Source organism: Lissotriton helveticus, chromosome 7, assembly GCF_964261635.1.
Source record: "Lissotriton helveticus chromosome 7, aLisHel1.1, whole genome shotgun sequence".
In the NCBI taxonomy this organism is placed as follows: Eukaryota; Metazoa; Chordata; class Amphibia; order Caudata; family Salamandridae; genus Lissotriton; species Lissotriton helveticus.
The window spans coordinates 108,680,002-108,702,100 of NC_136068.1; the positions used below are offsets into that span (position 1 = coordinate 108,680,002).

Consider the following 22,099-nt stretch of genomic DNA (forward strand, 5'->3'; position numbering starts at 1 on the left):
GCGGACCGAAACGTCGACGCTTTTAACATCGATTTGCTTACAAGTGAACCTCTGTGTCATTTTGAGAACAATTATATGCCTAATTGAAATTTCGTGATGTATGGTATATTGTCTGTCCATGCAAAGAAAGCAAAAGATGTTATATACTACTCACAATAGGATTTGAAATGTCAGTAGTATTGTTGTTGCCATAACTAAATCTTGATCTGAATAAATAAGAATTGAGAAATATCCCATGTGTTATGCGAAATACGTTCACTTTATGTGACTGTTTGTAAATAGTAAAGAATTGAGAAATAATTCCTTAGGGGACATTTGTGTAGATTGGTCATTATCATACCCAGTCCTCGAGGGATAATTGGGTGGCTCTGTCTTTTGTACAACGTATTTTCACCCACAGCATCCTGTTCAATCTCTCTAAAATCCGAACCCATTCTGTCTCCTCCCGAGAAAGTGGAGTATATAGCAGCCACCTTTTCAGAGAAGAAAGTAGCAATACGATTACATGATTCCTCTGAGACACTCAACAGATCAACAAATGATCCACGGAGAGAGATTTCTTTATAGATCCTAAATAGCTCTTTAGTAGAATTTTCAGCTTCCCCTATTCTTCCTGCAAAATAGGTGGCCTTGGAGCGCCTAATTAATCTATGATAATCTCTTCGTTTAGCCTTATACTCCTGTTTAACCTGTTCAAGAAAGGCACCCCTCCACCGCCTTTCGAGTTGTTTACATTCCGCCTTAGCTCGGCGGAGTTCATCGCTAAACCAGGGGGCGGATTTCTGAGGTCTACTACAAGGGTTCTTTAAACACAGAGGAGCAGTATCGTCCAGAGCCTCATTGTTACGACCTTCCAGTCTATCGGATGCAGAGTTAGCATCCTGACCTCCCGGTCTACCTCCTTTGACCAGGGCAATATCAAACTTGGCTTTAGAAAAAGCTGCCCATTTACGACTGGGGTATTTTGGATTGGCCCGCTCTTGTGTGTTAGTTGCCGGGACACTTATGACAAAGGGCACCAGAAAATGATCGGACCAGGGAATCGGTATAGGGGTATTTACTTCGATTTCCTTCCAGTTGGCAAAGATGGGGTCCAGTAGGTGGCCCTTTTGATGGGTGGGGGCCTGAGATCTGAGGTGGAGAGCATGTAATTCCTGACAGAAGTCAGTAGCTCCCTTGTCCCGTGGATCATCCAAATGGATGTTAAGGTCACCCAATAGCAAAAACTTGTCCCTACGAAGGGCCACTTCCGTTATACTTTCCATCAAACTGGTGGTAAAACAAGTGAAAGGGCCCGGAGGGCGATATACCAGAAGGCCCTTACCTGCATTAACCCTTATGGAAAAGGCTCCTGCCTCACTGTCAACAGTAGTGAGAGATTCCAGTTGACAGTATAGCGGTAGTTTAGATATTATGGCTATTCCACCGCCTCTCCCCAAGGCTCTATCCAACCTCACCATAGTATATCCTCCCGGAAGGGAAGCAACTACATCTGATTCTGAGTTAGAATCAAGCCATGTTTCGGTGAGGAATAGAAGATCGAATTTCATGTCAATAAGCAAGTCATATATATCCAACTTATGCTTACGCATGGATCTAGCATTCAATAATCCATATGTGAGCCTCATAACTTCAGCCTTCCGAGTGTCTCTAATACGCCAGCTATATTGGCACTCTTTACAGCTGTTATCCTCGTCAGCCTTTAAACTATGAAGGCAAGCCTTAGCGGTTTTGGGACATAGTGCGTGGAGTTGACACGCACTCCATCGTATTATTGCCCCATTTTGTCCAGGGGTTAGGCCCCTTGCCTTGCAGATATCAAATTCCTCTTTAGCTCAACAAAAACTAAGTGAGACTAATCTCGACTAAACAGATTTAGTTGAAAGGCACAGATTTCTGTGAGTCTATTAGCCTTGGCGTCTCTGCGGACTTCCATAGGACAACCTTTGTGAAGGACACTCCAGATCCACCTCAGGTGATGTATTCAATTCATTGGTATTCTTCAGGCCTAAATAGTCTCCACTATCCATGGCCATACGGGAATAAGATTGCCATAAGGCTCATCACGATGTCCGGCACCTGAATGGGATCAGAAACAGGGCTAAGAAGAGCCTTAAGCCTGCTACAACACCCATCACAAGGAAAAGGACAGAAAATGAGACTCCAACAACTACTGTGCCCTACATCTGGCTCTAGGATGGGCCCTGTCTTGGAAAACGTAATCTCTTCCTGTGATGGATCCAAGTCCGTACAAGCGGTAGGATGATGACCGGCAAGGTCTTCTGTGGAGGAACAGGTTCAGCCTGAATGGAGTCAAGAAAAGGTTGAGCACTGTCCAACAGCGGGACTCAAGTTAAAATGAATATTGGGGTCCATAGAAGTAGCCAGGATGAGGCAGAACAGAACTGTGATGGCCAGTGAGAAAGAATTTATGAAGGCTCAGCACCAACAACTCGCTAACTCCAGCATTAGAGGCGGGGAACCAGAGTCTGCACTACAGTCAGGACTGGCTGCATCTCAGCCAAAAATGGGCAGAGGGCAAGGTCACGTTCCCATCGACAGATCTACCTCTTCCAGGAGCAGTGACAGCAAAGCTGAAGATTTCTTCTTGTGGTGCTTCTTGTATATCTTTCTGTCCTTGGAATCTGCCCATTTCAAGGATTTGCTCATTTAAGAAAAGCCAGGGTAGTAGCAAGCGAGGGATATTGGTCTGGACTGGCACATGATCCAATCATACGTTTCTAGCCCATGCATTGAAGAGCTTCCTGAGAGAAATGCTGCAAACTTTGTGTTATAGGTAATTATCATTAAGTTACCCATTATATGATGTTCACAAGCTGGCCACTGATCTTAATCTGGATTTGCTTGCAGTAACAGCCATTTAACACTGAAAGTGGCAGATGGTGTAACTTGAATCAGTGTGGGGGAAAAAAAAATCAATGAGAGGTATGCAATGCATGCAGGAAGTAAGGCCAGGGAGGCAGGACTGTTAGGATTGAAGGGGAAACCTATGAATGGTCTCCTGGTCTCTGCTTCAAGCTGTGAACCCAGCCATAGCACATCACAGAGCTGTGTAGGTTCAACATTTGCGAATAAAGGAGTCAATGCAAGAGTATTGTGTGTTTCCAGACATTAGGAAAAGGAAAATGCTACTTACCAGTATGCATCTGTTCTTGGCATGTAGAGCTGCAGAGTTACACACTATGCATACATGGCCACCTATTTGCCATTAGGGAAGTGATGGAGCTGTACAAGAAGTAGTGATGTCCATGTAGTTTGTATCTAATTAAGATAATACTGGAACAGATAAAGGTAGCCGGGGAGGCAGGTGGGCGTGTGCAACTCTGCAGCTCTACATGCCAAGAAAAGATGCATACTGGTAAGTAGCATTTTCCGTTTGGGGCATATGAGCTGCAGATTACACACTATGCATAGATTGTATAGCAGTACCCACCTTAGCAGCGACCACCCCTATCTGTTGCAGTTGTTTGAAATAAGAGTTTAGTTTTTAGTACAGCCTGGCCCACAGTGGCTTGTTGCTTAGTTTGCACATCTACACAGATGTAGATCTAGACAGACTCAATGACGACAGGCGTACTATGCGAATGGCAGAGCGCACCTGGAGATCTGACCCCTCATCACCGCATCTCAAAAGACTTAAGAACAAGAGAAATGCCTACTTCAGGAAAATAAAGCGCACAAAGTCGGACTTCTTTAGCCGCCAATTGGACCTAGCAAAAAACAGGCCAAGAAAGCTGTTCAAACTAATCAAGACTCAAACAAAGACACAACCCTTACAATCAAACAGCACAACAAGCGACACCCCACACTGTGAAGCCTTCTCTGCTTTCTTTAAGCTAAAGACTGACAACATAAGAAATGATCTCATCATGGATGTATGCCGATTCCCCAACCACACCAGGATGTCTAACACTCAACCTAAAAACAATGCATCTTGGCTGTACTTCGATACTTATTCGGAAGAAGCAATACACAAACTGCTCTGCACCTTGAAGCCCTCTAATCACCTCACTGACCCCCTACCTGCTAATGCTGTAAAAGACTTCATCCCCTTGCTCCTCCCTCTCTGGACCAAAATCATCAACAGCTCCCTTCAACAAGGTTTCATTCCAGACTCCCTCAAGGTGGGGCAAGTCCCGCCTATACTCAAGAAACCTACAGCTGATCCGTCTGACCTAAACAATTACCGTCCCATCACCAATATCCCCACCCTGGCCAAACTGCTGGAGAAATGTGTCCAACTTCAACTCACTAAACACATTGATCAATTTGACCTCCTCAACCCTCATCAATCAGGCTTCCGAGCGAAACATAGCACGGAAACAGCTATGACACACATAATTGATGACGCCCTCCAAATCCTTGATCGCAATGAGTCTTGCCTCCTCATCGTTCTTGACCTCTCTTCAGCATTTGACACGGTCAAACAGAGAACTTGCTGGAGCTGCTAAGCACTAGAATGGGTCTATCGGGAACTGTTCTCAAATGGTTTTCGTCCTTCCTTCATAACCGGTCTCAGAAGTTCAAGATCGACAATGTGCTATCTAGACCTGTGCCTGCAGATCTAGGTGTTCCACAAGGATCCTCCCTCTCCCCCACACTGTTCAACCTCGTCATGGAACCGCTCGCCACCTTGCTCCAAGCTTCCAATGTCCAATTCCATATGTACGCCGACGACACACAACTTTACCTAAAGCTACAATCCCCGGAAGATATCAAACATCTGAATTCCACACTTATTAACACTCAATCTTGGCTGGCCGATAATCACCTCAAACTAAATGCTCTGAAAACTGAGTTCCTACTCATCTCACCCCCGGCGAAAATTTCCACCACCCAAACCTGGCTCAATAACCTAACAGCACTCAATGTCCAACCTACCATCGTGGATTCGGCGAAATCCCTAGGCATCACACTCGACGCCAAGCTCAACATGCAGCAGCACGTTAGCAAAGCCACAAAAGGAGCTAACTTCCAAATCAACACACTGAGGAAAATTAAACCCTTCCTCCCTGCCGAAGACTTCCAAACTGCTGTACAAGCTTTAGTCATCCCTCGAATAGACTACGGAATTGTGGCCCTCAGCGGACTCCCGCTATCCACAACGGCACCCCTAAGAGCCTCCCTGAACGCTGCCGCGAGACTCATTACTGGCTCAAGAAAACACTCGCATATATCCCCAGACTTAAAGTCTCTAAAATGGCTGCCTTTTGAAGCCAGAATACAGCTAAAAATTGCAGTTATGACACGCTGCCGTGCACCACAATGCACCCAACTACCTCGCTCAAAAGTTGTCTATATCAGGAGGTTCGAGATCCAACAGAAGTACAAAAAATCTACTCCTGAAACCTCGTAGATTCCGGAAAGAGAAAACATACAAGCGCTCCTTCTCAGGAATGGCACCCAGGATCTGGAATGCGCTCCCTCCTGAAACCAGGCTTATCTCCTCCACTGCACTCTTCAAGAAAGAGGTGAAAACCATCCTTCTGGCCAAGATCTCCTGAACTTTATAGGTACTGGATCAGAGACTCTGCATCGCTTTGTACCACTGTTCACCTTGTCCATCGGCACTATACCTCTACTTGATGATGACACTACTACGCTACCCTCTTACTACCGACCAATATATGATACACGTTGCTTCACTGAATCACCCTCCCGATGCCCCACTCAGTGTTCTCTCTAGCCTAAGAATTTGGTATAAGCCATCCACACATCCAAGGTTTACCTGAAAACTTCTGTAGTGAGATTAATGACTTGTGCCGTCTTATATTACTTGTCTACCTGATTGTATATTGATATGTTTTCTGTACGTTATTATTATCCTACTATGTTAGTGACTATTATACTGCTCCCATTATCCCTGTTCTTTCCTGCTGCCCCTACCCCTGTCTCTGTGAAGCGCTCTGATATCTGTAAGGATCTTGTTCGCGCTATACAAAACTTTGAATAAATAAATAAAATACACAATAGTGTTTTGTGAATGTGTGCGGTGTAGACCATGTAGCTGCTTTGCATATGTCATCTAAGGGAATGTTCCCTAAGAATGCCATAGAAGCCCCTAACTTACTTGTAGAAAGGGCTTTTGGGGGAATTGTTAACATACGCTTGGCTTTTTGGTAACAGATTTGTATGCATTTGACAATCCACCTTGCAATTCCAGATTTTGATATGGGATTTCCTTTATGTGGTGGTGAAAAGGACACAAAAAGCTGTTTTGTTTTGCGAAAACTTTGTGTTCTTTCTATGTAATAAAGTAGCGCTCTTTTAGCATCTAAAGAGTGTAGAGCTCTTTCAGCCACTGTTTGTGGCTGCGAGAAGAATACGGGCAGCTCCACAGATTGATTTAGATGGAATGGTGAAATCACTTTTGGAAGGAATTTAGGATTAGCACGAAGAACCACTTTGTTATGATGCTTTTGCAGGAAAGGTTCTTGAATGGTAAATGCTTGCAGTTCTCTTACTCTTCTAAGAGAAGTGATGGCTACTAGGAAAGCCACTTTCCAAGTTAGGAATTGCAATTCACATTTGTGTAAAGGTTCAAAGGGCGGTCCCATGAGACGTGCGAGAACGATGTTCAAGTTCCACACTGGTGAAGGTGGTGTTCTGGGAGGGATTATTCTTTTCAGCCCTTCCATGAAAGCTTTTATAGCTGGTACTTTAAAAAGAGATAGATGTCTATTTTCTAAGTATGCCGCTATAGCAGCAAGGTGTAACTTGATAGATGTGTATGCTAAGTTACACTTTTGAAGGTGTAGGAGGTATCCTATGATGAGTTAAATAGACACATCCAGGGGGTTTATGTGATTGTTTTGACAGTATATCACAAACCTTTTCCACTTAGCAGCATAACATGCTCTGATAGTGGGACGTCTAGCTTCTTTGATGACGTTCATACATTCTTGAGGAAGGTTAAGGTAACCAAACTCTGACTTCAGGAGCCAGATCGCTAGGTTGAGCTGAGCTGGGTCCGGGTGTCTGATCTCTCCATGGTTCTGCGTTAATAGGCGTGGAGATAGGCTTAGTTTTTGGTGTGCCACCACAGATAGTTGCAGCAGTGTGGTGTACCACGGTTGTCTGGCCCAAGTTGGAGCAACTATAATGAGTGTTAGGGAATATTGCTGTAGTTTGCGTACCACTAATGGAAGTAGTGGGAGAGGAGGAAAAGAGTACGCAAATTGTCCTGACCAGTTCATCCATATCGCATTGCCTTTGGACAATGGGTGTGGGTATCTGGCGGCGAAGTTTGGGCATTTTGCATTTTCAAGGGTGGCGAAGAGGTCTAGCTGAGGTTGTCCCCGCGTTTGGAAAAACGGTTGAAGAACTTGCGGATGAAGTTCCCACACGTGGATCTGCTGAGTCTGTCGACTTAGTAGATCTGCCATGGTGTTTTGTACTCCTGGGACATGTTGGGCTAAGAGGAAGATCTTTAAAGGTATAGCCCATCTCCATATCTGCTGTGCTAACAGAGAGCTGCAGAGAGTGTGTCCCGCCTTGTTTGTTTATGTAGTACATCGCTGTCATATTGTCTGTGCGGACTAAGACAGCTTTGCCTGACACTTGAGTTTGAAATGCTTTTAGGACTAGAAAGACAGCTAGCAACTCTAATTGGTTTATGTGGAGTAGCTTTGTTGCAGTGTCCACCTGCCTTGCATGATGTGATGCAGTAGGTGAGCTCCCCAGCCGGAGAGCGACACGTCCGCTGTCATGATTATTCGGGGAACTGGCTCTAGGAACGGTAGGCCCTTTGAAAGGTTTTTTGTGCTCCACCATTGCAGAGAGCGATGAGTCCGACTGTCTACCAACACTAGGTCTGTTAATTGACCATGAGCCTGGTTCCACTGTCGTGCTAGGCACTCTTGAAGTGGACACATTTGCAGTCTTGCGTGAGGTACTATAAATATGCAAGATGCCAGCAGCCCTACATGCCAAGAACAGATGCATACTGGTAAGTAGCATATTCCGTTCAAGGCATGTGGGCTGCTGAATTCATATCTGTGCATAGACTGTATAGCAGTATCTCTCTAGCGGTGGTTACCTGTGCCAGCTGCAGCAGTTTGGAAAATAGTTTTGAGGACGGCCTGGCCTACAGCAGCGTGCTGTTTTGCTTGCACACCTACACAGTAGTGTTTTGTGAAAGTGTGTATGGTGGTCCATGTGGCTGCCTTACATATGTCTTCAAGGGGAATATTCCCTAGGAAAGCCATGGATGCCCCCATTTATCTTGTAGAGTGTGCTCTTGGGGGGGACGGTTAAAGTGCGTTTAGCCTTTTGATAGCATATTTTAATGCATTTAACTATCCATCTGGCTATTCCTGACTGATATAGGATTTCCCTTGTGTTGTGGTGCAAAAGCAACAAATAGTTGCTTTGTTTTCCTAAATGATTTAGTTCTGTCCACATAATAAAGTAGAGCTCTTTTTACATCTAATGTGTGTAGGGCTCTCAGCTACTGACTGTGGATTTTGAAAGAATACTGGCAGTTCTATTGATTGATTAATATGGAAATTGGATACGACCTTTGGCATGAACTTAGGGTTTGTTCTAAGAACCACCCTGTTGGCATGTACTTGCATGAAAGGTTCTTGGATTGTTAGTGCTTGTAATTCGCTTACTCTTCTGAGTGAGGTAATGGCAACCAAGAATGCTACCTTCCTCGTTAAGAATTGTAGTTCGCATGGGTGTAGCGGTTCGAAAGGATGGCCCATAAGTCTGGTAAGCACTATATTTAGGTTCCAGACAGGGGAGGGGGGGTTGCATTGGAGGGATCACCATTTTTAGACCCTCCATGAAGGCTTTGATTGCTGGTACTCTAAACAGTGAAAGGTGTTGCCTGTTTTGAAGGTATGCTGCTATAGCAGCGAGGTGTAGTCGTATGGAAAAGTAGGCTAAGTTGCATCTTTGTAGATGTAGCAGGTAACATATGATGTTTTGTATGGAAGCATCTAATGGGTTGATTTGGTTATTGTTGCAGTAAATAACAAATCTCTTCCCTTTAGCTGCATAGCACGCTCGTGTAGCTGGTCGTCTCGCCTGCCTAATGTTGTTCATGCAGTCTGGAGGCAAGTTAAGGTATCCAAACTCTAAGACCTCAGGAGCCAGATCGCTAGGTTCATCTGAATGGGATCTGGGTGCCTGATTTCTCCATGGTTCTGAGTTAGAAGATGGGGTGCGAGGCACAGTCTTTGATATGGAACTACTGAAAGTTCAGGAACATTGTGTGCCACGGTTGTCTCGCACATGTGGGAGCAACTAGGATTAGTGTGAATGAGTGTTGTCGCAGTTTGCGCGCCACCAGCGGGATTAGCGGTGCTGGGGGAAAAGCATACGCAAATCTGCCTGACCAGTTCATCCATATCACATTGCTCTGTGATAACGGATGTGGGAACCTGGCGGCAAAGTACTGGCATTTGGAGTTTTCTTTTGTGGCAAACATGTCTATTTCTGGGTGACTCCACTGTTCGAAGAATAGTTGGAGAACTTGGGGGTGAATCTCCCATTCGTGTAGTTTTTGGCTGTGCCTGCTGAGCAGGTCCGCTATCGGATTGTCCTTTCCTGGAAGATGTTCTGCGAGTAGAAACATTTTTGGGGGAATCGCCCACTTCCATATGCTTTGTGCCAGGTGGGACAGCTGTGGAGAGTGCGTTCCTCCCCGTTTCTGGATATAGTACATTGCGGTCATGTTGTCCGTCCGGATCAACACAGTCTTGCTGTACAAGTATTTCTGGAATGCTTTCAGGGCTAGGAATATCACTAGCAACTCTAGTTGGTTGATATGCAGTTTCTTTTGTTTGGTTGTACAGAGCCCGTGTACTGTGTATTGAAGGAGATGGGCTCCCCAGCCTGTCAGTGATGCGTCCGCTGTTAGTACTAGTTGTGGAACCGGCTCTTGGAACAGTCGCCCCTTGGAAAGGTTTTGTGGGTTCCACCACTGCAGAGTGTTGTGAGCGCGACTGTCTACCAACACTAGGTCTTTTAGTTGTCCTCGAGCCTGGTTCCATTGCCGTGCTAGGCATTCTTGTAGGGGACGCATTTGAAGTCTGGCATGGGGGACAATGAATATGCAGGAGGCCATCATGCCTATGAGCTGCATAAAGACTCGAGCTGGCAGAGTGTTGTGGCAGAAATTCGCGAATAAGTATCTGCATGCTGGCTATCCTTGCTGAGTTTGGGTATGCCTTTGCCACGGAGGTGTCTATAGTGGCTCCCAGATATTGTTGTGTGTGGGATGGTTGCAGATGCGATTTTGGGTAGTTTATCGAAAACCCTAGGCTGTGTAGCAACTGAAGTGTTTGAGACGTGTGTGTTGCACACTGCTGGTACGATTTTGCTTGTATTAGCCAATTGTTTAGATAAGGGAACACATGGATGTGTTGCCTTCTGAGATGTGCTGCCACCATCGCTAAGCATTTTGTAAACACTCTTGGAGCCGTGGTAACCCCGAAGAGCAAAACCTTGAATTGGTAGTGTTGCCCCTCTATTGTGAACCTGAGATATTTTCTGTGAGCTGGATGGATAGGTATGTGAAAATACGCATCCTTGAGGTCCAGTGTTGCTAGGAAGTCTCCTTGTTGTAGCAACGGGAGCACTTGCTGTAGTGTGATATATGGAAGTGATCCGACAGTATGTATTGATTTAGGGGTCTGAGGTCCAGTATTGGTCTGAGGGAACCGTCCTTCTTGGGAATAAGGAAAAATAGGGAGTATACTCCTGTCCCTTGCTGGTGGAAAGGGACTGGCTCTATGGCCCCCTTTTCCAGCATGCATTACACCTCTTGTTGGAGCAGGGTGATGTGTTCCGAGGACATTGGATGGTGTTTGGGTGGTATGTTTGGTGGTGTAGAAGTCAGTTCTAGGCAATAACCATACTGGATAATTTCTCTCACCCACCTGTCCGTGGTAATTGCGTGCCAGACAGGTAGGAACTGTTGGAGTCTGCCTCCGACCGGTGTTAGGTGGTCTGGAGGTAGCGTGATAAAGTCACTGTTTTGTGGCAGTGGAGGCTCTGGTGTTATTGCCTCCACGTCCTCTTCCCTTCTTATTGCTGCCCCTATAACCTCCTCTGTTTGAGTTTTTGGTAAAGGAACCCTGTGTGTTGCTTTTGTATGAGGATGACGTCTGCGAGGTATTTCCTCATGTAGTTACTCTCTATGAGGAGCGTCGAAAGGAGCCTCTATGTTGCTGAAACTGCAATGCCCCCATTGATTTTGCGGTTTGTGTCTTTTTTCATTTTGTCTAAAATGGTGTCGACAGCAGGCCCAAATAGAAAGTCCTGATTGACTGGCTGGTTAAGAATGGTGGACTGCACCTAGTTCTTAAAGCCTGAGATGCGCAGCCATGCATGTCTGCGTAGTACGACGCTAGTGTTAATTGACCTGGCTGCTGTATCTGCTGCGTCAAGCGCACATTTAATGGAGGCATTTGTAATAAATTTTCTCTCCTGCATGAGGTCATCAGCTTGTGCTTTAAAAGGCTCAAGTAGGTGTTGCATTAGGCTTTCGAGCTGGTCATAATGTTCCCTGTCGTAACGAGCCAGTAGTGCTTGTGTGTTAGCAATCCTCCATGAGTTGGAGGCTTGTGCTGCTACCCTTTTACCTGACGCCTCTAGTATCTTTGATTCCTTATCGGGGGGAGGTGCTTCCCCAGTTGTTTGGGAGTTGCCCTTTTACGTGCATTAGCCACTACCAGTGAGTCTAATGGTAACTGCCCTCTGATCTAGGTAGGGTCTGTAGGGGCTGCTCTATATTTCTTTTCTATCCTGGGATTGATTACTCGTGCCCTGGCTGTATCCTTAAATATGTCAGGTGCGTGTTTTAGCATTCCCTTTAACATAGGAAGTGTTCTGACACTTTTCTGAAGTGGGGAAGGTGTCAAATAAGAAGTCTTCTTCAACAGGGTCATTATGCATGTCTACGTTGTGGTACTCCGATGCCCTGTCTATGAGTTGGTCGAAGACAACGGTGTCATCAGTAGGTGACGATCTAGTTGGATAAGAGGGTACATCAGGGATGGGGTGGGTGTTGTAAGGGTCTGTTGGCTCCTCCCATGGTTTCTCTTGTGGTTGAGGATCTTGTGGAAAATCATATTCTGGCTGTGGATTTTCCCCTGTGTTCCCCTCATTGTCCCTGTGGTGAGAAGGAGAGTAAGGGGCAAAAGGTGTAGTAGGCATGATAGGAAAGAAAGGGATGAAGGGCATAGAGGGAGAAGTCCCAAAGTCCTTCTTCTTTACTGGAATAGGGGAATGAGAGCCAGTGTCCAATGGTCTCTTCTTCCTGTGCAGGATTGTGACTTTCCCAGTGTCTGGGTTAATATATTTTTTTGCTTGGTCGTCTGATGGATCTGAATGGAAGAGTTATTCCTCTACAGTCCTTGGTTGAGTGTTAGACTTTTTTGGGTCAGTAACACCTTCTTTTTCGACGACTGTTGGTGTCTTATTGCTTTTCTTTGGCTCGGTCCCTTTTTTCGGCTCGACGAATGATTTGAGGTCGACCGGATCTTTGGGCTGGGCACGTTTCTTGTGCTCGACAGGCTTTTTTGGGGTGACTGTCCTTTTCCGAGTCGATGATCTTTTTTGGATCGACTGGTGTCTTCGGAGCACTTATTTTCGGGTCGATAACCTTCTCCGGCCGTGCTACGGGCTTCGGTACGGTACCCTTTTTGTCAGAGACCTTTGCCGGGTCGACATTTTTTGGTACAGCAGGCTTGTTCGGGTCGGCGACCTTTTTTGGTTCGGCGCCCTTCGGTTGTGTGTCCTTGTTCGGTTCGACTACCCTTTTGGGTTCGACGCTTTTTGGCTGAGCGGCCTTTTTGTGGTCGACAGTCTTTTTTGGCTCAACGCTTTTTGGCTGTATGGCCTTTTTCGGGTCGACAACCTTTTTTGGCTCTGGAACCTTCTTCGGGATGATGGTACTCGGCCCTGGGGTCTCTGAAAGTTTCGGCTTCGGTTCCGGAGCCGAGCCGGACAGTGGGGCTGGCGAAACTTTATGATCTTGGCTAAGGCCTTTTGGCGATGCCTCGACCGGAGCCTTTGGTAACTGGCTAATTGGTGTCGGGGGCAGTGTACTCACGATTTGCCCCGGTGGGATTTCGTCATCGGAGTCAGAGTAGTCCTCGACGGTGACGATCTCTAGGTCTGAATCTGGAGCTTCCGGTAGTTCTTGGTCATTATCGAAGATGTTGTCCGGTTCCGGTGCCTGTCGCTGCATCTCTTGCCTAGCGGCCCGTCGGATCCGTATGGTTTTCTTCGACCGGAACTGGGCACAGGCCGGGCAGGTTTCTTCCCTATGGTCTGGGGAAAGGCACTTGTTGCATACTGAGTGTTTGTCAGTATGTGGGAACTTGGGAGTGGCATTGTGGGCACCTTTTGAACGGGCTTCTTTCCATCGACGGTAGGCTCACGTGGCGTCGAAAAGGCCCAACGGCCCGCGTCGACGACCGAGTCGACATGGAAAGCTTGATCGAGTAGAGAGGTACCGAATGAGAACAATACCGTTGAAGTCCTTTAGAAAAGTTTTGTTTCGATTCCGAAGTTGGAGCATAGGAGTAACATCCGAACCCAATGGCGGAAAAAAACTATCTGAGGATGGAGAAGATGCCCATGCGCACTGTAGTCCAGGGGAGGAGTCACCTATCTTGTGATACTTCGAAGACTCTTCCAGGACAACAAAGTGCAATCAACCAGACCCAACACTAGGCGGCGATCTATGCACAGATATGAATTCAGCAGCCCACATGCCTCGAACATTTTGTTAGTAGCGTTTGTACACTTGTTATCCTGGCAGGAGAGGGATAAGCTAGTGTTAATTGGGTGTTTATTGTAGCACCGAGGTATTGTTGTGTGTGCTAGGGTAGCAGATGTGACTTGGTGTGATTAACTGTGAATCCCAAGTTGTGGAGTAGAAGACTTGTGGCGTGAGTGTGTTGTACACACTGCCCGTATGAGTTTGCTTTTATGAGACAGTCGTCCAGATATGGGAAGACGTGAATCTGTCTTCTTCAGTGTGCTGCTACGACTGCTAGGCATTTGGTAAACACTCTTGGTGCTGCTCGGACTCCGAATGGGAGCACTTTGAACTGGTAGTGCTGCCCGTCTAGCACAAATCGGAGATATTTTCTGTGCGCTGTGTGGATAGGAATGTGGAAGTAGGCGTCCTTAAGATCTAGAGTTACAAGGAAGTCATTTTGTAACAGGAGTGGAAGGACTTGAAGTGTGACCATATGAAAATGGTCTGACTTTATGTAAATATTTAGAGGTCTGAGGTCTAGAATAGGTCTCAAGAGATCCGTCCTTCTTTGGAATTAAGAAGTATAGGGAGTATACTCCTTAGTTGTGCTGATGCTTTGGAACTATTTCTATTGCATTTTTCTGCAGGAGAGATACCACTTCCTGTCTGAGCAGTGTCAAATGTTCTTGTGACATTGGACGCTGTCTGGGTGGTATGTTTGGGGGGGTGGATGTTAGTTCTAAACAGTAACCTGACTGGATTATTTGAAGCACCCACCTGTCTGATGTGATGTTTTCCCAGGCTAGTAGATATTGCTGTAGTCTTCCCCCGAACGGAGTGGAATGGGGGAAGGGGAGGGGAGTCAATGGGTAGGGGTGGAGGCAGAGCGGGAATTGTTGGTCTTGCCTTTGCCCTTGTTGTTGTTACCTCTATAACCACCCCTTTGGTATCCCTTACTATATGTAGATTGTGTGGGGGCTTTGTAGGAGGTGGAAGCTGTGTCTGAAGCATATCCTCTGTTACCTCTATAGTATGAGCGTCAAAATGAACGTCTGGGAGCCTGCGACTGCAAGGCTCCCATAGATTTTGCTGTGTCTGTATCCTTCTTCATTTTTTCGAGGGATATGTCCACATTGGGTCCGAATAAGTGTTGCTCATCAAAGGGTTGATTAAGTATAGCACTCTGGACTTCGGGTTTAAAACCTGATATGCGTAGCCACGCCTGTCCACGCAGCAAAACACGTGTGTTAACTGCCCTGGAGGCGGTGTCTGCTGCGTCAAGTGCACAACGAATTGAGGTGTTAGTAATATTGTTCCCTTCTTGGATAAGCTCATTAGCTCTATCTTTGTACTTATCCGAGAGGTGCTACATCAGTGACTCTAGTTGATCATAGTGTGCTCTGCCGTAACGTGCCAATAATGTTTGTGTATTGGCGATATGCCACATGTTTGCTGCTTGTGAGGCGATTCTCTTCCCTGACGCATCAAGGAGTTTAGACTCTGTCAGGTGGGGGAGCCTTATCTGACGTTTGCGAGTTAGCCCTTTTGCGTGCGTTTGAAACTACAAGCGAGTCTAGGGGAACTGGGCCTTTAATGTAAGCTGAATCTGAGGGTGCAGCTTTATATTTTTTCTCTATTCTTGGGTTAATGACCCGAGTTCTAACTGGGTCTTTGAAAACCTCAAGGGCGTGTTTAATCACACCTTTGAGCATAGATAAAATGGATGAAGATCTTTGTGCATTGTCAAATGCATCTAGTAGGAAGCCTTCCTCTACTGTGTCTGTATGCATATCCACCCCATGATATTGCGCAGCTCTGTGTAGGTGGGGAAGACCTAGAGAGGTATATGTCATCTTAAGGGACATTTGGAACGTCTGGCGTGTTATAACCGTCCCATTGGTCAGGTGAGCCTGGGGGAATAGATGGATCATCTGGGTTACCCCCTATGTCATCAGAGGCGTCATCGCCATTATCATCATGTATGATAGTGTGTGTAGGGGAATGCTGTGGCAGGGGAACCAGTGGTGATGGCATAGGTGGAGGAGAAGGGGAAGGTACTCTTATCGGGGAAGTAGCTATGTCCTTCTACTTTGGAGGAGGAGCCGGTGCTGGTGTTTCTAGTGGTCGTTTCTTTGAACTTAAAGTTAGTCGACCAGTAGTTGGATCCTTCACCAAAGTCTTTTGTGCAGGGTCCGGTTGAAATAAGTCCTCTGCAGAACTGTGATATTTCGGTGTGGAGGAAGGTTTTACCACCGAAGTTGCTTCTTTTGGTTTTTTGGTAATATCTTTTACAGGAGAAGCTGTGATCTTTTTGAGCTCCGAATGTTTTCGGCTCAGACGATTTTTTCGGTGCAGATGAAGGTTTTGGATCGGGGATCCGAAGCTTTGCCTGGCTCCGACCTTGGTTTCGGTGCCGAGGTAGTAACTGACGGTTTCGGTGCCGATGGTTTCGATGTGGGTGTGGCAACCGATGGTGTCTTTTTCGGTGCCGGTAGTTGTGCGTCAGCACCGTGTGGAGGTCGACTCGAGCTCGAGTCGCCTGAAGGCTTTGTTAGCTTCTTAGCCGGGCTCGAAGGTGGGGCAGTAGAAGCAGTGTTTCGGTGTGTACCCATGCCCGAGGGCGAGAGTGTGCCCGGAGCCTTTTTGGGGTGTGTCGAGGAAGGGTCGGGGTCGACGGTTTTACTTATGACCCGCTGCGCTGGAGTGATGTCCTCGACATCGGAATCTTCTGCCGCGGAGTTGCTGTCGACGCCATGTTATTCTGGGACGTCGACGCCTTCCTCGAAGATGTCGTCTGGAATCGGAGCTGAAGATCTTTAAACCATTGTTCTCCGAGCTCTTCGGTCCCGGATCGTCTTCTTGGAGCGGAAGGAGGCACAAGCAGAACAGTCTCTGGCCTCGTGCTCCGGGGAGAGCAAAGGTTACACACCTCATGAAGGTCGGTGTGGGGAAACTTCGACCCACATTGAGGACACTTTTTAAATGGCGTCCTTTCCATGAGCTGGAGTCGAGGCCTAGTTGGGCCCAAGGCCTTCGACGGCGACCGGAATCTAAGTCCTGGAGGTTGATAGAGTAGCGTCGATTGGAAACATGTTCTAAACTGAATTCTCGAAGCTGGTGAGGATTGCGCGGCGACGGAAATCGGTTCCAACATAGAGCGCTGGAAACACACCCGAGCCCGGTGGCGGAAAAAATAATCTAGGGATGGAGCCGATGCCCATGCGCAGTATCATCCAAAGGAGGAGTCACCTATCCTGTGACTTCCAAAGACTTTTCTACAACAAAACAAACTGCAAACATCCGGGCCCAACACTAGGTGGCCATCTATGCATAGTGTGTAATCTGCAGCTCATATGCCTCGAACATTATGTTTTTATACCAAACATATTCAACCTTATTGATGGTGTTGACAAATTCCATCATCCCACTGCACCTGAACCAATTTTAAAAGTCGTTGCTGAACCTAGTCTTCCTAATCTTATTTGCCAACTTCAACAGTATGTATGGATATGTTTACATGGCATATACTTCTCTACACACAGGCAAGGCATTCAGATTATATATATCAAACATCTTAAAGTCCGGGAGTGCCTGGGGACAAGTCTGTAGACAGAACTTAACTAAGGCATAAACGTTGTCACTACTTAAGTGTCATCCTTGTTAAAAAGGAAACCATACATAAAGGGAAGAGGAAATGTGTACAACGCCCACCAGTCGTGACTGTACAACAGAGCTACCCACTGGCAATAAACCCCGCAACATCTCATGGACATCAGACTGTCTAACAGGGCACAATCACTTATGTTTAAGGCAAAGGTGAGGAAGCACTTCCTCTGGATCACTCCTCTGGTGTTGCGAATGGTCCAATGGCTGTGAAGGAAGGAACAGGTGTAGCCCTTATAAATACCTTATTGGACACAAAGATTTCAGTATACATAGAACAAAATGATAACTGTCGGGACACAGAACAAGCGCTTGTATTTGTGAAAGGATCTAGTCTATTAGGAGACTATCTGCTAGCTCCTTCCAATGGCAAGGGCCCTTTCAAGAGAACTCACCAGAACACGGCGCACTGGCAAATTCCATTTGCGACAGACATGTGCATGAAGCTTTCCAAGTAAAAAAAAAAAAACTAATATTACGAGGCACTGATGGTATAGTTTTACTGACGTGGGGGAGGCAGGCTAGAATCATGGGTGGTGATGGTCACATCGGAAAAGTGAGAGGAATGCCCGAAAGGGTTAGGAAACATGTTTGAGAGGATTTTGAGAGGGGAAAGCTGTAGAAAGCAGTTAAGAGTAAAGATTAGAATGGGAAGGACAAGTTGCCTCAGAGAACACAACAGAGAAGCAAGGTGAAAAAAGGGTATTAGGAGGACTGGACTGCCGGGGGAATCAAAAGGTTTACCTGACGCACCACTTCTTCTTCTTCTTGGCGTTTCTCATAATGAGAGAAGTCATCAAATATGGAGGTGGTATGCTTGTAGGTGGCGATGACCTTTAGCACTTGCTTTGCCTTTTCCAAGGGTACCTCCTGCGTATCACGAGAGTTTGTCACTGGCTTGTTGTCATTGTTCTCCAGCCGGATGTGCCGTAATTGGTTGTTAGGCACATCCTTGACAAACAGCCACTTGACATCAAACTTCCCCTTCCATTTGTCCTGAGACCAGACGCCAGCGCTTGTGCCATAGTCCACAGGGGAACGCATTTCTGCCACACCGCAGAAGTGGCCACTACCATTCACGCTGAACAGCAAGTAGACAGGACCCTTGCTGTTCATGGAGCGGAAAGCACTGTCCAGACGTTTGTTGCCGTGCTCTGTGCTGCACCAGATCGAATACTTGATGGAGCGGTGGATATCATCCTCTGAGTAACTTTTTATGATAAACACTCGGGCATTTTTAAGGCTCCAATCAAAGTCCTTGGGGTTATAGCCATGAGCAGACTTAAGCTTCTCCAATACAGGGTGGGAATCTGAACCCGGTGACACGTTGGACTGGTTACCGGCCGACATACTGAGGTCATTCCCAGCTCCACCACTTTGACCAAAGGCTGCATTCCTGTTTCGAGGGGCCACCCACCTGTTCTGGTTGGGAGCTTGTTGGGTCTGGTACTGAGCTTGTGGCAATGGGGGTGGGTGTTGTAGAACAGTCTGAACCATTTGCTGCTGGGGCTGCAGCTGAGGGGCAGATTGAGGTGATGACAACTGCTGAGAAGATGGTGGCTTTGACACAGGTCCTTTGTTGTCCCAGGTACCTATATCCATATTGTGTTTGATTGGAGGTGGCGGAAGTGCCCCTCCAATCACAGGAACAGGCTTTTTCATTTTGGGCTGTGGCTTGGCTGGCTTGCTAGCAATGGCCGCCCAGGAGGTTGGCTTGGAAGGTGCCATGTTCAGGTTAGAGCAACCGTTCCCAGGCATTGCACCGGCCATGCCAGCACTATTTACCACAGATCCTACAGGCTTAACAGAGGCTGGAACATCACCACCAATCTTAAGTCCTACCATACCTTGTTCAATGCTGTTCATGCCAGGAGCTTTGTTTAAGGTGTCACTGTGAAACCCTGTTTGCCCGTCAACGATTGTTCCACCCAAGGAACTGGGAGGATAGCTGTAGCTACCTCCATATGCTGAGCTTTGGGTCTGCTGCCCCTGGGACCCACTTGTACCCCAAGCTGAGAAAGCTGGGTTCTCAGTGAAGAAGTTGAACCTATGCTGATAGATGTTATTCCCCAGTCCACCAGGCTGCCCAAAGACTGCATCGTGCATGAAATGATGGTCTCCATTGCTGAGTTGTCCGTACGTGGTGAGGTAGGGTATGGGAGGGTCTTGCCCCGTGGACCACGGAGCATCGCTGAGAGAGTATGGAAAGCCAATGGATGCTGGGTAGTAACTTGATAAGTATGGATCAGTCATTGATGGATAGCTGTTACTCTGTCAAGAAACAAAAAACGAGATTAGCATTATTTGAATTTGCCACAGGGTCTCATTGGCACACTGAAATCAGCTCGAAGTCTCTTTGTTAAAAGCAACATTAACACATAAGTACATACAAAAAGAAAATGGTTCACCATGACTTTGCACCAGCCTACTGCATCCCAAAGCACTGAATTAATTGTATGGCCATGTACCAAATAATAATTTGCCTTTCAACACTTGAAAAAGCCCCGTGAACACTGACTTCAACTCAGCCCCATCTCCCACAAACCACTCACAAACGTTTTAATTTCGGTTTGCATTCCATATGGTCTCTGGATCCCAATGAAAGCTGGTTAGCTATTTCATTTAAATGTCAATATTGGTTTACTGTTAAGGGTCTTGCTTATTCCTATTTCGGGTTTTACTTCATCTTGACCAACTTACCAGACATCTGTTTTTTGCTTGTTACAGGAAAGGACCATTGCTGGGGTGGGCAAAATCTTTGGGTAAATCAGCTAGATTCCCCTCAGACTTTCTCAAACATGGACAGTTTTTAAAACACACCTTCCCTCAAGAACATCCTCTCTATATCTTTACTTCTCCATGCTCGATTTTCACAACGTTTTCAATAGGGTTCATAGACTTGTGTACCGTGTATGGTTGTAGAGGCATGTTTGGTAAAGGCACTTTGGATTAAAAAAAATATTGCTTCATCCAATCTCCTCAATACTGATCAGCGTTCACTCTGCTTAACTTTGAGACAGACCTTACAAATCCAAGTCGTACTTGTAACCACTTTAAAGTAAAATCTGCATCATCGGCGCACCTAAAAGAGTTCTGTAAATCACAAAGCCCACCAACCTCAGAAATAAGTCTGCCCCAAAGGATAACAAATTATTGCATGCACTTTGTCCCAACAGACAGATGAGACCTGCACAAGCAGCAAAAGAAAATCTGCAAAAGGCTGTCTATTTTCACTTCCTGTTCTTTGCTACGCGTGTGGGCTCCGTCATAACTTTCAACAGTTTAACATTTAAAGAGTGGCACCTGGAACAGAGACGAAGGTAAAACAGCAAACATCGTTACATATTAGCTTCAAGAATTAAATGTCTTTATTAGGAGCAAAAAAACAAAACTATAATGCACCACGGGCGGTGCCGGTTACCATGGGTTCTCTCATTGTAGTATGGTACTTCCTCACCAAAAAGTAACATGTGGACAAGCTTAACTGCAAGTTATGGAATGCAGAGTAAGTGGAGCGGATGCACTTCTCATACCGGAGGCAGGAGAAATGACATCCGCTATTAAAACAGTAACAGTCCCTGTGCAGTGCAGAGTCCACAGATAGCTGAATCATTAACAAATATACTGACGTGTTGGGCAGAACTGTTGAGGAATGTCCTAGAGTGCAAATAAAGGAGTTAAGGGCTTTGTGCAGAAGCCACCCTCCCAGCCACCACCACCCCCAGCATTACTGCACAACATTGGCCAAGAAGTTAATGGTGTAATCTAGTCATTTAAATAACAGGGCCACGATGGGTTTTACGTGACAAATAAATAAAACCATGTAAAATGCACAATTCCGGGTCTGAATATGTAGAAGTGGCCACCCTCTCAAGCAGGGATCCAGTCCCAAGGTTAAAAAGTTCTAGGTTGAATGAACATGGAAAGTCGGTTGAATGAATACAATAGGAGAGGGAAACTGTGAATCAACATTTCCCTTTGTCAACCACAACCTTAGAATCAGACTTAAAAATGTGAGTGATGTCTACATAGCTTGAAGCATCAGTACAATGGAAGATATCTATATTAGACTTCAAATTTCATCAACTTATTTAAAACTGCGAATTTTACACATTCAAGTGCAGTTTGAGCCATCACAATTGACTTTGTGGTTGAAAAAGCATTAACTGTGGTGATCAAGATGAAGCTTTCGTAGAGTGTGATCAACAAGAAGAGGGACTGTTTTATGTACATGCTGTGCCATATGTTGCAACTCACAGACAGCTAGGAAGATAAGGAGAGACTTGGCAAAGGAACACATCTTTGCTCAGCTGAGCTATTGGCTTTGACAATATTATTTGTGACCGTATAATTATTGCAATGCATTTCAAACACATGTCCGGCAATCATGAAATGAGCTTTGTGTTAAACAAGTCATTTCAAGACGGTAGCCTTGACAAATGTATATGTGTGAGTTGACAGGGATGCTTAAAGAGGTGTGCATATACATGTGTGAGTTGACAAGGATGCTTCATGAGGTGTGCATATGCACCATCACTTGTGCAGCCACTTTATTTTTCGTTCTACCATGGTGGAGAACGACCATGTCAGACTCGTAAATTAAAATTGGACTAAAGCGCACACAAAAATGCCTGCGCGCAAAGGCAATATTTTCAACCCAAAAATTGATTGAGGGAATGCATGAATGAATCT

The 22,099-nt window shown here is 46.0% G+C and overlaps 1 protein-coding gene across 2 annotated transcripts in view; it reads right to left on the minus strand.

Annotated features, from left to right (window-relative positions):
* The window catches only part of YTHDF1 (YTH N6-methyladenosine RNA binding protein F1), a 110,764-nt gene that overhangs the window by 15,402 nt on the left and 73,263 nt on the right, over positions 1-22,099 (minus strand). Inside the window, exon 4 of one of the 2 annotated variants that reach the window (XM_078651633.1) lies at positions 18,161-19,678. In XM_078651633.1, the coding sequence (XP_078507759.1) occupies positions 18,161-19,678 (1,518 nt within the window). Of the gene's footprint in view, positions 1-18,151; positions 19,679-22,099 lie in introns of both variants that reach the window. The other variant, XM_078651632.1, reaches the window with a different exon arrangement.